The 13,564-nt window shown below is 43.2% G+C and overlaps 2 protein-coding genes across 2 annotated transcripts; both read right to left on the reverse strand.

Moving 5' to 3' along the window:
* Positions 1-3,269: 3,269 nt before the first annotated feature.
* Positions 3,270-3,671, reverse strand: LOC131205557 (uncharacterized). Its single transcript, XM_058197706.1, has one exon. It carries the CDS (start codon positions 3,669-3,671, stop codon positions 3,270-3,272), a length of 402 nt encoding a protein of 133 aa, XP_058053689.1.
* A 6,897-nt stretch (positions 3,672-10,568) lies between these two features.
* On the reverse strand, positions 10,569-11,276 carry LOC131215506 (uncharacterized). The gene has a single exon (XM_058209897.1). It carries the CDS (start codon positions 11,274-11,276, stop codon positions 10,569-10,571), a length of 708 nt encoding a protein of 235 aa, XP_058065880.1.
* Positions 11,277-13,564: the final 2,288 nt, after the last annotated feature.

A 13,564-nucleotide genomic window follows, 5' to 3' on the forward strand; every position in this document is an offset into this window, starting at 1 on the left:
TGGGCAGCCGAATGTTGCTGAAATCGAATACCGATAAGTAGGACACACAACAAGAATGGAAATAATGATGATGCTGATGATAATGCAATGGAAACCGTAGAATGGTGGGTCCGTCGTGCCTGAGAAAGTCTCAGAACTTCTCGGCTTACAAGTGTTACAGGGTTTTGCAGTGAGTAAATCTAAAGTTCTCTTTTGAATTTTAGGTAAGTTTTAAAACAAAACCTTGTCGGTCACCAAGTCTGTTACAGAAACTTTGAACGTTAAGTTTCATTCGTCTTTTGCTGATACCAGTGTGAAAGTTTTTAATTAAGATTCGACTATATAAAACGGTTAGTTCTGGGAAATCGAGCCTCAAACTAGTCTCTTCAAATATTTAAAATAATTTCAATCATTGTTGGATGAAGTAGTTTTCCCCTTTTTCCATCCTATCATACACACATGGCAAACAGTTTTCTACAATTCTATCAGCTACAAATTACATCTATAAACTTTTTTACGTACTTAATTACTCATCCGGCTACTAATACTATAGAGCCAGTTTGGCCTGCAAAAAGTTTTTCTCCGTCGCTTTTCGTCGAGCGCCTTAATTGATAGATTTGATAGTTGAATTAGTTCTCCATTCATAAATAATTTATTTGTTGGAATCTTTTCAATTATGTCGGGTTTCTAAAGGTTTTCTTTTGTCGGCTACTGGTGGGTTTGGTGTAGGTAGAATGATGATTTGAACGATTGTTAACGAAGCGAGTTGATTATGAAGGTGCGAAGGAACGAGCGGAGGTAATCATTGCCATCATAACTAACAGTTCGTACAAGAATAGGTTAAAGCCGATGATATTTTTGGAATTTTTTGTAAAACTCTTCTCAAAACTCCATCAATTTTTTCGTCGATGGTTGACCTATCCATGCATCGCCCAAATTGAACAGCACGGCTGTGATATAGTTCAGATAGATTTGGCGATCTGGGAAAGTTCAGAATTTCGCAGAACCTAAAGGTACTGTTGGTCAATGAGATTTTGTTTCGAGAGCTCCGAAAACCCCCGTGAACCGAGAACCCCCACACGATCGGTTTATGTACTGATCGGTAATGGATTTACACAGGAACGATGTGTAAATAAAAATCCAGTTGCGGTCGGTTTTCATAGAGAAAGGTGGATGGTGAAAGAATATCTTTGCAAGAATTTCGTCGCGTGAAGACATGATCATTTCCTTTACCACATTTATCCCTTTCAAATCATTTGTGTACCTGAGAAAATATCTGAAGTACTTAAGCCCAACTCGGGACAATATGTTTGGAAAGAAGTGATCATTCTAATATTAAATTAAAATATCAATTGTATGACTTTCAGTCGAACGTAGTTCGGAGAATCACTTAGAGTAGTTTCAGTTGAATTTTGCAGCACGCATTTATGATTCGTTTTGTGGCTGCAAGACACTCGGGCTCACTACAAGAAACTCTTTCTATATAACAATATACTCACCTCGCACACAGGATCATTCCCAATCGTGCGATTCCACCAATCAGACCAACAGCGGAGTTTCGGAAGTCTCTTCCGAGTGTGCATATAAAGCGCATCACGGCGTGTAGCAACACCATTCATCCCCGAGACGGTCGGCACAATATTCTACGAACCCTCTACGCCTCTTCGACACGAATACACCGCAAGAAATGGTCCGTTCCATCCCGACGCTCCTGGCAGTGCTCCTGGTGGCCCATGTGGGCATCGAGCTAGTAACATCGGCCGACGCACCGTACCAGAAGGGGTTCGACCAGGTGAACGCCATCGTCAAATTTCCCGAGCCACCGTCGCCTCACGCCACGATGGAGTCCAAGCTGCACTACTGCGAGCAGGTCCTGGCCGAGCTCGAAATCCACCTACCCCGCAAGTCCCTGTTCCGCTGGCTGTTTGCTGATCGGGCCCGCCTGGCGTCCGGCTTCGAGAAAACGTTTCGGTTTTCGTACGACGCTTTCCCCTACCAGGACCTGGACAACTGAGGTTCGGGTTTGTCGAGCGAATTTTGTCAGTAAATAAAGTCATGGTTCCGCCCCAAAATGCTATGTGTTGTGTTGTTTTGGTAGTTTCACTGTCCGAGCGCGGTTGTCACTAGTCTGTTTATCGGGTTCTTGATCGCTTCGCCAATCGTGCTTCGCTTTCGTGCTTTCTTCGCAGTGAAAGGTTGGCCGGCGACCGTGCGAAGGTTTAATGCGCGGTCGAGGTCTCATTGGGAAGTATAAGTTCTTGAATCGTCTCGGAAGCAACAACACGTCCGAAAAGATGCGCCACTTCATCCCTGTTTTGCTGGTTTTCGTAGCCCTGTCGATGGTGCCGAGATCGCACGGTGGACAGATCCCCGAGGACTTGGACAAACGCATGGAGGAAATAAACAAATGGTTCGAGGTTCGCATTCCCATCTACCGGAAGGCGAACTACCTGCTGCAGAAGCTCGGCACGGAAGTGGCGAAGCTATCGGATCTCCACAACGGCATCGACTTCTACTACCAAGGAGTCTCGGATCTGCCGCACTTCTTGGACACGCCCCGGAGGGCATCTAAGCTGCGGATCGTGAAGGTGAACGGAACCGCCGTCGACCTGCAGCCGGTGGAGGAGGTGGTGAGAAAGGCGCTAGAGGGGCGCAACGTCAACCACATCCTGCAGTTCGCACCGGAGATCAAGACTGCCATCAGGAGCATAATGATGCCGAAGAAGTAGATTGCTTGTGATTTTGGACACCGGATTCGATCGATTGAATAAAAGGCCGAAAGCTGAACATAAACGATGTCGATTATGTTTGTTGAAAGAACTTCTCTATGGATCGGGATTAAAGAAATCCAATTTCTTTGCATTTGTTTGAAAGGAGCGGATTGGACTCTGAATCGGAAAGTTTTGCTTGCAATAAACGGTTCGTTTCAGCGTCCAATGTAACTGGAACTTTTTAAAACTTATTTGCCGATAAAGCCTCTTCTCAGGTTTTATGGTTAATGTAGCCTTCGCTGAGCATATTAAATTATGTATTGTATTTTGTAAGTACAACAAGTATCATCTAGTAATTCATTTTAATAAACATCCGATGGAGCTACGCAGGTTAGAACTGATTCAATAGTACTGACCATAAACGAATAATAAAGTCAAGTCAAGACTTCAAGTAAAATTATAGAATAAAATGGGTTGAAGAAGTGTTGCCATCGTCAAATATGAAATTCGTCATCTCGATTATTCGCGAAAACACCTTTCAAAACCAATTTGGCTTCAGTTTGACCACAAGCATTTTATTCACTCGAAAACAACGATAAACTTATTTCTAGCGTTATGCACAAACATTGTATAGTTTCGCAGTAGGTAGATGGCCGAGTACGCAATGTCGATCGAGAGGTCCATAAACTCCTCACTGTTGTCCTCCAACCGATCCATGTTGTTGAGGTGCTCTTCCGGAATCAGCGTTTCTGCTGCTGCGCGACCTTCCAGCGATTGCTTCTTCAGCGCCAAACGCTTGGCCATTTCGAACAGTTCCGAGTGCTCCGACACCGGAGCAAGCGACTCAATCTGCGAATCCTCCTGCAGGATGTCCAAGCTGTCCGCCAGCCTTTCGGCGGTTCGCACTTTAGTGATCGAATCCAGGCAACTACCAGACCGGAGCATGACCGCCAGCACCAGCAAAACCCCGACCGACTTCATTCTAGCGCTGAAAGGGAGAAGATTGACTAAAATCAGCTTTCTGTATGAGAAGTATCAAAGACCGATCCAAGGATCTCACGTCCGGACCGACCTGTAGCAGTATGTTGCAGTGGATGTGGATGAAAGTAGAATGAAAGAGGTTGGCTGCAATCTCCCCAGCTTTATGCTACGATCCTCACGCCGAAGGGAAAGGCTGACCAGTGGCTCCTCGTGGCCGATCGTTTGACTCATCTGAGCACGTGTACTTCGGGTGTTTTCGTGTGCTGGCGGCTCGAATTGTTGCATTTTCGGACGTTGCCCCATTCTCTGATCTTTTCGGTGTTCGTGGAGTGGTGGTGATCGGAAGTCTTTCACTCGATTACAACATCGCAGAATGGGGACTTGATTCGGACCGGCATTCTATTTTCGAAAGTATTTTCGCGCAGAGTGGTCGGTGTTTTTTGAGGAGAATCGTAGTTATGGTAAGAAATCGGGTACACAGTCGGGGTGGTTAGTTCTAATGGTGATCTGATTGTTGGGCGCATTTCCAGACTCTACTTTACGTCGCTATAGTTGGCGTTATCGGTGTGGTGGGAGGCATACCGTCCGACCAAATGACAACTGCGAGCGCCAATACTGTCACCAATACCACACCCATTGTCAGCACGATCACCACTTCATCTGTGACCCCGTCTACTTCTTCTGTCTCAGTTAGCTCCGAGACCCCTATTGAATCGAGGGCCAATATCGTACAAAATGGTACCGTGAAAAGTGTTACAACCGAAGGGACCCCAAAAACCAAGCCGTCATCCACGAGACAGATCAGTTTAAACGAGTTCCAGCAGTTGGTGGCAAAAGTCAACGATGAGATCAACATGCTACGCAACCAGTCGGCGAATCTTTCGCAAGCGTACGATCAACTAGTGCACGAGTACAATGATCGTACCTCGAAAACACCGATCGTTCTGTACGATGTAACGAACTGTACCAACAGAAGCTCCACTGAGCAGCAGGATACGCCTGGCAACTATAGTGAGAGAGGATCTGTAGGTGAAGGTACTGCAACAGACGTTTCCACGGTCCACACTGAAACAACACCATTACCGGTGACTACCTCATCGACATTAGAATCTGCGAATACTGAAAGCGACTTGTCCGGGCATAAGCCGAAACTCCAGCCGACATTGAACCGCGATAGGATTGAAACGGCTCCAAGTCCTGCTAACACACAAATTTATAAAAACAAGTACTACAACTACATCCATTACTTCATGTATCCTCCTAGCGATGAGCAGCTTGCACACCTGCCAGGCGCCAACATGCACCGAAAGGGAGGACACTTGACGAAAACGGTCGGTGGCCAAAGAGATAGTTCCTGGTTGATAGAGGATAAGTATGAGGATAACCTCAGTGCGGAAATATCAGGCCCAGAGTATGATTTAGCAGACGATTCCGCAGATAGGTGGGCTTTGGTACATCGTCCACATCCAGCGATTTGGCAATCGAATCCCAATAACGTACGAGATAACGTTCCTCAGTATCACCGACCTCCTCCTACACCGTCACCGGTTCAGCACGAAGCGTTGAGGTTGAGTGACTACACCACACTGGATGATTCTCGAATCAGACCAATCAATAGGCGGTATCAGACCAAGGTACAACAGGACGCTCCACCAGCCAACCAAGGACCACCGTCGGAAAGCCTTTCGAGGCCGAGGCCTCCTGCGGGCGAAGATAGTTCCGATAAACTGACGGCGTTTCTGCAGCGACTTAAGTTAAACCGAAACGGCTCCCGGCAACAACCCGTTGAGGTACGGCCCTCTATTCTAGCGCCAAAAAGGACCTCAACGCCGACAGTGGAAGAATTGTTGTCTGTTGAAAAGGAAGCGACTCCTGTGTCGATCCCTACCACAAGCAAACCCGTGCTCGGCGTGGCCCGCAATGGATGGGATGGATACGATTTCAAGTTTGTGCGAAAGACGATGGAAAACAAGAAGCGAACGTCCAGAATGATCGTGCGCGAACTGTGAAGTTTTTCCACATGGCTGGTGACTATTTGTCACGAACGAAACAGGGATTTATTTGTTAGCTTAAGAGAACGAAGCACACTTTACAGCAATAAAACTCATCTTTGAGCAGTAACTTGTTTCGATATGTAATACCAAGAACGAAAATTTTTGAAACAAAGTCTTTATTAAATTTATAAATGCCAACGGTTATTTCAGAATATGTGATTGAATTACGTGGGGTTTTCTCATTTACGGCTAGGTTCACCAATGCGCACAAATTCTCAATCGTTGGATGGGCTTTGAAGTGGACAGTCAGAATCCGCAAGATCGGCACTTTCGAGGTACTGCAAGACCAAGAAGTCATTGACCAATGAGATGTTTTCCTTCAAGACTGATTAGTTCTTTTACTAAGTTACCAGTTATCATGGCTTTTATCCCAGAAAATGGCCAGAAATGAATCCCCAGAACATTATGCCTGTAACCATTAATACGAATCAGCACTAAGAATAATTTGCATTCTTTTAACCTTTTTTATTGTAAATATGCTTAAGAAATTTACTATAAATGATGTGTAATATATTTAAAAATTCTCCAACCATTTGCTGTTTTCGATACAATATATCTACATTTTTTTTCTGAAACATTTTAAATAGTTATACCACAATTACTGTCATTGCGCTAAAAGTTTTATAGGCACTTCGATATATGAAATATGTTAGAGCAGTTTCAGTAAACTCTTTTTTAATAAGAAATCATGGAATCACTAGCATTGTACGATTAAAAAAACGGCTAACATTTGTTGAAAGCTCAAAGTTGCTTTCAAATTTAATTACACCATAAAAACAACCGAATGTCATTTCTTTCTTGATACATTTTCTTCTTGGCCGTAAGAACGCCACGAATGTGGCATCGAATTTCAAACCCATCTTCGCGGGGCTACTGTCCCATAAATAATTTTAAACGAATCTCATTGATTAGTGTTATGGGTCGTCTTTCACCACCCGTTCAGAAAGGGCATTTGTTTGTTAAATTTATTGTCCTTCAATTGGCTTCATTACCACTTTCCTTTCACCGTATTCGTTGCCGTCGTTGCTGAATGTTCTGGTGCACATCTCGAGGATTCCGATGCAATCAGGCGTCGAGTGATTGAATGATCCGTCTTCTGACCACAGTGTGTGCCGTAAGCCGTTAAACAGCGGGCATGCGGTTTTATTTCCACAAATAAACACTTCCCTTCACTTTAACCTCCATTTAGCAGGACCTTTCCCAAACCGGGTCCTGTGCGGTTCTAGCTGCGGCCCTCCGCATTTACGGTAATTACGATCCCATTTGAACTTGACTGCTTTCGAACACCGGGAAACTGGTTTTTAATGTTTTGTTTTTGTTTTCGTTAACTGAAGATTGTTTGCGCGGAGCGATTAAGTGAACCGTAAACCAGAAATGGAGGATGCCTTAAAATTTCCGAAAGAAAATACTTTGCATAAGAAACAAGAACAGGGCGATGTGAAAGGCACTGTTTCGTGACCGAGAATCAGCTTCTTGCCGCTCTTACTGTGATGCCAAAAAAGCATCGAACCCATAGAATGTTGCCCCAGTCTTAACTTGATCCTGACCAAAGCCATTCACTTCGGCGATTTTTCTTTGGAAAGTCGTCGGAGCAGGAAAGAATGTAGCAGCATGCCGATGCTTGGTTTGATGTGAGTAATAGCCGGAAACGCTCGTGAAATTAATTCGTTATGTCGTCTCGTTATATTGCGCTCTTTTCACAGATCGTAAACACTGAGGACCTCGGATGGCAGGATGCGTTGCGATGCAAGGCGATTACTTGGAAGTGAAAGGCTCGGGCCCCCTTCTGATAAGGCTGCAACAAAGGTCACATAACGGTGATTCTGACAGCTGCCTTGTTGTTTTATTTTGTTCGATTTCGATCTCTTTCATCGAGAGATGACCTGTTTTTTCGCATTATTCTCCTTTCTAAAATAAAAACAATCGCCGCCCACTAATTATCCAAATTTGTGTCATGTTTTCGATTGCACGCTCTCGCTGAAGATGCCTGGTTGTACTTTGGAGATTGTATTCGGATAACCAGTGGTCAAGTTAAACGCAATCCTGAGATAAACAGGCTTCAATCACCGAGACCACCCGAAACGTTTGATTTGAATGTACTCCAAAACATTGGTAGACACACTGACCAATAGAATTGGAACCACAGTTACACAAAATCATCCAAAAATTAGTCCTGTTATACAGTTTTTTACATAAAGGATTTATTTTGCCATTATGCGTACCGTTCAATTCGGATCTCAGAAGATAATTTTCAATAACTTTTTTCTGCAAATTTTGGTGTTGCCTTGGCCATAACTCAGCGAAAGGTATTTTTCAAGTGCTCAAAAATTGCAGGCTTGTCAGCAGAAACATTATATTTTGGGTGGCCCTACAAGAAAAAGTCCAACAAAGTCAAATCGAACGATTTTGGTGTCCAATTGACATAACCAAAACGACACCTTGCTGAAACCACATATTACGTTGGCTAAGAAGAACTCCATTATTTTTGTGTGAATTTCAAAACTTTATTTCAAATGTTTTCGATGGTCCGATTTGCTTCAATAAATTCAATTCAATTTGTTTCAATTGTTTTGTCGGAAAATTGGTCGTCATTGGGGAAAAACTGTCGCACTCTATTTTCACAATCCTTTCTTGATTTCAATTTCTCATCACTCTGGAATTTTGGCAATGGGCGAAAAAGGTGATAATCGCTTGGCGAAATACACAACAGAAACTTCCTGGCAGTGAGTCCTGGTTTGGCCACCGTTTGAGCGGCTTCACCACGCTTAGAACACGATTGTTTTCACACAGCATTGTCATATGTATCGAATTTCCCATCTGCAGTTCCCATTCGTTTAAGAAATTGGTCGATTTTATTCCGTTTGGCCAAAACATCACCGAAAGGAATTCGATGCATCACGTTTTTTGGCACCGAAACATCGACCTTCTTTGTGAATTCAGCTTTGCGCAAACGGCTTAAAACAGTTTGATGGTTAATCTTTTAGTCCTGGTCGATGCTCAAATTACTCAAAAAGCTGATCAACTTTGAATAATTCTGTGATTTTATCGATATTTTCGACGGCGGATCTGCCTGTGCGGGGTAACATCAAATATAAAATAATCAAATCAGTGAAACTAACATTTCTCGCAATTTGCTCTTACAGTATCGGCACCAAAAACACCATGCACAATTTCGTTGAATTTTCGCCTTTTTCAAAGAAAAATCGAATGTACAGAACTTTCTCTTTGTTGACTTGCATTGTTAACACCCTGTAGCTCACAAACGAATGGAACAAACTAAAAGCAATGAATGGATTTTTTTAGCGTAAAGTGTTAACTTTAAAACGAGCGTAAACTTGAAACTGTACGATTGATACTTCACTAGATATCGATCACTAAGACCATCTATCGAAAAAATAATGGATTTCTTTTTAACCAACTTAATATTTTATAATATCTGTTCATCGTTTTCGAAAACAAACAGTCACCTTTTCTGAATGTAACGGTCTCTCTGCAATCAATTAAGGGTTTTAAATGCTCCAGATGCGGAAATTTTGCTAGTTTAAGTAAATGTCAAGAAAAAATGTCCTTTGTCGCCATAAAAAATTATGCTACAAAATTATCGTTTTTGAATCTCTACCTTGGTAGCAAGTTCTTGAGAAATTTTAATAAGTTGTTTGCTTATTCAGTGATTCATTTTTTTAAAAAGGCAGACATTCAATTGGCATTCAATTGGCATTGGCAAAAGGTTGGCACTTGAATTTGTGCGTTGTTCAAATAGTTTTGACAATTTTGTATTTATTGGGGCTGTGTATATTCAATTTTTTGTGGCGTCATATTGCTATTCCTGTCACTCATTTCTGGTTTTAGCTCATCATCAATTTTTGTCTACTCCAAAAATTGGATGGCGTAAAATTTTTATCCAATTTTGTGTGTAAAACGAAATTAAGTGCGCGGATGCATTCGAAATAATGACTGAGGCGACGACGAGCCAAGCTGGGACGAATTTGAAGACTTTGCTTTCAGCAATGATTTTAACCTGTGATTTCAACACTATAGAATGGATAATGGATGAATGGATCACAGCATCATAACAAACCCATCATAACAAGTAATAAAGTTAAATCCAAATTCCGTAAGAGCGCTGCCAGATGGTCAGTATTAAGGGGATCCTCAATCTAGCCCATGGGTTAGTCATATTTCGAACTAACTACAACCGAAGGGTTCAATCCTACATTCAGAGTCAACTCTTTTTAAACGATAAAATGCAGGTTTCGCCCGGTCGCAAGTGAAAGTCGAAAGTGTTGAACTCCAGTAGTAAGTGTTATGGGAGGAAAAAACTCGCAACGGATCTGCTTGTCCCAAGTGCACCCCAACTTTAGTCGAGCACCGTCGTTGCCAGTGACACGAGCTCGTAGAGCAGTTCCGAGGACAAAATGATTGTGCCACAAATTCTATTCGTAGTTTCAAGTTTGCTGAGACCAGCATTCGTGGACTGTGCGGCTGTTGAAAGTGCAGTTTCGGGCACCAAGCAGCTCATCGTAATACACCCGGCGATCGACACACTGACTGGGTTGTGGAGTGCCTTCCAGGGAGAGACGACCACGAAAGGATCGTCGGCCGTCCAGCGAACGACGACTGCTCGTGGGCCGGAATGGACCGAAGTTCCGCCAGGCCACTACGAAGCGTTGCAGGAACTACTCGACAGTGTGATTCAGGCCAATCAACAGTTACGAGAGAAGAACGAACAGCACGATTAAAGAAGCAATTCTCGAACGAGACTTTATTGTGGATTCATTTAATGGTTTCCGAAACGTTCTCTACAATTTAACTCTGACGCGATGCACTCCGTAAGCATTTAATCCTATTCCTTGTCCTCGGCTAGTGTCTCTAGTGCTTCGGCTACGTCACTACTGTACGGTTCCTGGGGCTTGTCCACCTTACTGTTCTCTTCGGACACCTGCTCGTTCTGTTCCTGGAGCAGCCGACCGTATCGTCGACTTCCGGCAACCGGGAGATGCCGTGCGTAGTATTCTTCTTCGTCTAGCAACGAACTCGCTGGGTTGCTCGGTTCGACAGGTTCGGGGGTCGTGATTATCGGTGGCTCTGTTGGGCGACCTCTAATCGGTCCGTATCCGTGGTGTCCGTAGCCTGGGCCTGGGTAGTAACCGCCATAGTGTCCGTGGTCAACCGGCCGCTTAAGTCGCTCCTCGATTTCATCCAGCACATGGTTGGCCTCCTTCACGGCGTTCGTCAGCGAAGCCATCTTCTCCTCAGTGTTCTGCCGGTAACCGGCCAGTTCCTTGTCCCAGCAACCATGCCCGAAGTACTCATCCTCCTCGTCTTCCTCTATCTCGTCACCGTCCAGGTGATAGTGGATCTTGAGCAGTGCCTGACGGATGTCCCGCTGGGCCCGCAGCAGTTCACGGATGATGCGGCGTTTCTCCTCCGGTGGTAAGCTGTTCACGTCCTCGTAACCTTCTTTTTCTCCTCCTGGCCTAGCGCAGGCGACAAGACCACACAGTACCACAATCCCGATGAGCGGGAGACCGAACTTTACTACCAGCCCCATTGAACTAGACCTATGAGTTTTGTTTTTGTTGACAAAGGTTTAGAGAAAAAAGAAAGAATTAAATTTACTCGAAACATGGCCGCATCCCCATTTCAGGCCGGAGATGGGCGAAAAGCCCCACGAATGTCTCACCTCAGACGTTGCGGTGACAAGGAGTTCTGATCGAGCAATAAGCACAGTGCAACGAACTACATTCGTTTTTATATCGCAGCGGATTGATTTAGGTTGCTCCTCCCAATCGTAGCTCTTCGGGAAAAGTCGCGACTACTTTCACCAATCACCGGAGAAGTTCTTATTTATTTCTGTGCTTTCTCATATTTCTCGCTCGTCTTGTACTTTGTTACTTTTGTTTGTTCGGTTGACCATTTTCGAACAGATTTATGCGTTGTGAAAATATTTTCCAATATATGATTTTTTATGTTAATTTACTTGCTTTAGTTTTGATAAAACAGCTAACAGCTAATGTGGGAATCACAAAAGGACTCATACATTATTGAATTAAAATTACAATAATTGGAGATTTTTTTATCAATGTCCTAACCGACCATGTGAATCAAACATACAACCAACGTACGACCAACATGTAGTGAAGTCCTACTTATAACAATTTTATTGTAGTATTTATACATTTTTTATTACCTTTTACTTTAATCATTAGCAAAAATAATAGTCTTAGTCCTTTTTGACTTTTGCGTAGTTTGATATGGTTGACGATCACATACCTCTCTGTTCGTCTCTTGCAAGTGTTATTTAACTTAATGCTGTATCAGCTTAGTCCTGTGAAGTTTGTTCAGTGTGTTTCAGGCAGCATAGACATTATGGAACAACATTATACAAACACATGATGATGATAATAAATTAAACCTCTTACCCCTGCATAGGTTTGAGAAGGACGGATTTATCTATAGACAATCTTACCAATAATAACAAAATCAGCGATAGGTGGCATGGCCGCGTCCTCTCCAGAATCATGGCATCTTTCATACAACGATCGCCATCCCTTCACGTAAAAGGGAGGTCCACGCTCTGGAGTGCAGAAGGTTTCTGTTGCTCTATCTTTGTAGTTCACACATCCATTTACAAGACCTTATAATCATTTACATTTATATGTGTATTGCAACATAAAACACGATCAGCTGTAAGAATGTACGGTTTCTCAAAATGATAAAAAATGATGAGTTTATCACACACCAAATTTGTATCACAACCCGCAAATAATACAAGAAACCCAAACGTACTTCATTTGGTCCGATACATGCTTTTTATTTCGAATCAGTTTTCAAACATCTGTAGCAGTTTTTAAGTGAATCTTTCAAGTTATCCGTATGGAAAGGGTCATTTGATTTGAAATCCTGAATTATCCGATGAACAGGGCCACTAACTGGAAGGTTTATTCTAGACTGGTGGCGGTACGCTTAGCCTCCTTTTGCCGGCATTATGCTCACTGAGGGCCTGCTGTAGGCTCTCCAGGTCACCGTAGTTGTACCTTCCGTAGCCATGTCCTTCGTACTTGTCCTTCTTGCGGGGTAGCTTTTCCAGAAGGGCACGGAGTCTCTCCACCAATTTGTCCAGCTCGCTTTGAAAAATGTTTTCAAACTCGTAAACCTCTTGCGTCAGCTTTTTGTACGAATCCAGTGGGCGATGTGGGCGATGTCCGTAGTATTTTCCGGCAGCAGACTTGTCATCGCCGATCTGCGAACTGGTGGCTGCAGAAACTATCACGACACCTACCAGCAGCAGTACGGCAAATGCTGCCAAGCTGTTAGACTGTATGTAGACCATCGTAATCTGTGGAAAACATAGAAAAAAGGGAAAACATCGAAGAATGCGTATTGCGATCGATCGTTGCATGGAAGGATCAACTCGAACTGAACATACCTTACAGAGCAGTTGTTTGTGCATCAATAACCCTTCCGCAACGAAATGTGATTATTTTTATACGGAATCTTTCTCCTGGGCGCTTAAGTTTACTCCTCCTTCAAAAAAAGGATTGAAATACTTTCACCAATCGGGTTTTGCGGAGCACTTCGGCAAGGTGTGGTGCTTTCTCCTACCGAAAAAGTCTTATTGTGTGCGTAAAAATATTACTGATCAGCACATAGCACATACATATCGTATTTCTTGCCGATTTGTTAAGCTTTATACATAATGTTTTCTTTCTCAATGTGGATGAACAGAAATGATTTTTCCAAAAACAAGATGTAAGAACTTTCCCAAGCACTCCATGTCATGCAACATTTTTATTTCGATTTTGTTTGGAAAAAATCGGTATCGGTTTTTTGTTTTAT

This window comes from Anopheles bellator, chromosome 1 (genome assembly GCF_943735745.2).
Source record: "Anopheles bellator chromosome 1, idAnoBellAS_SP24_06.2, whole genome shotgun sequence".
Classification (NCBI taxonomy): domain Eukaryota; kingdom Metazoa; phylum Arthropoda; class Insecta; order Diptera; family Culicidae; genus Anopheles; species Anopheles bellator.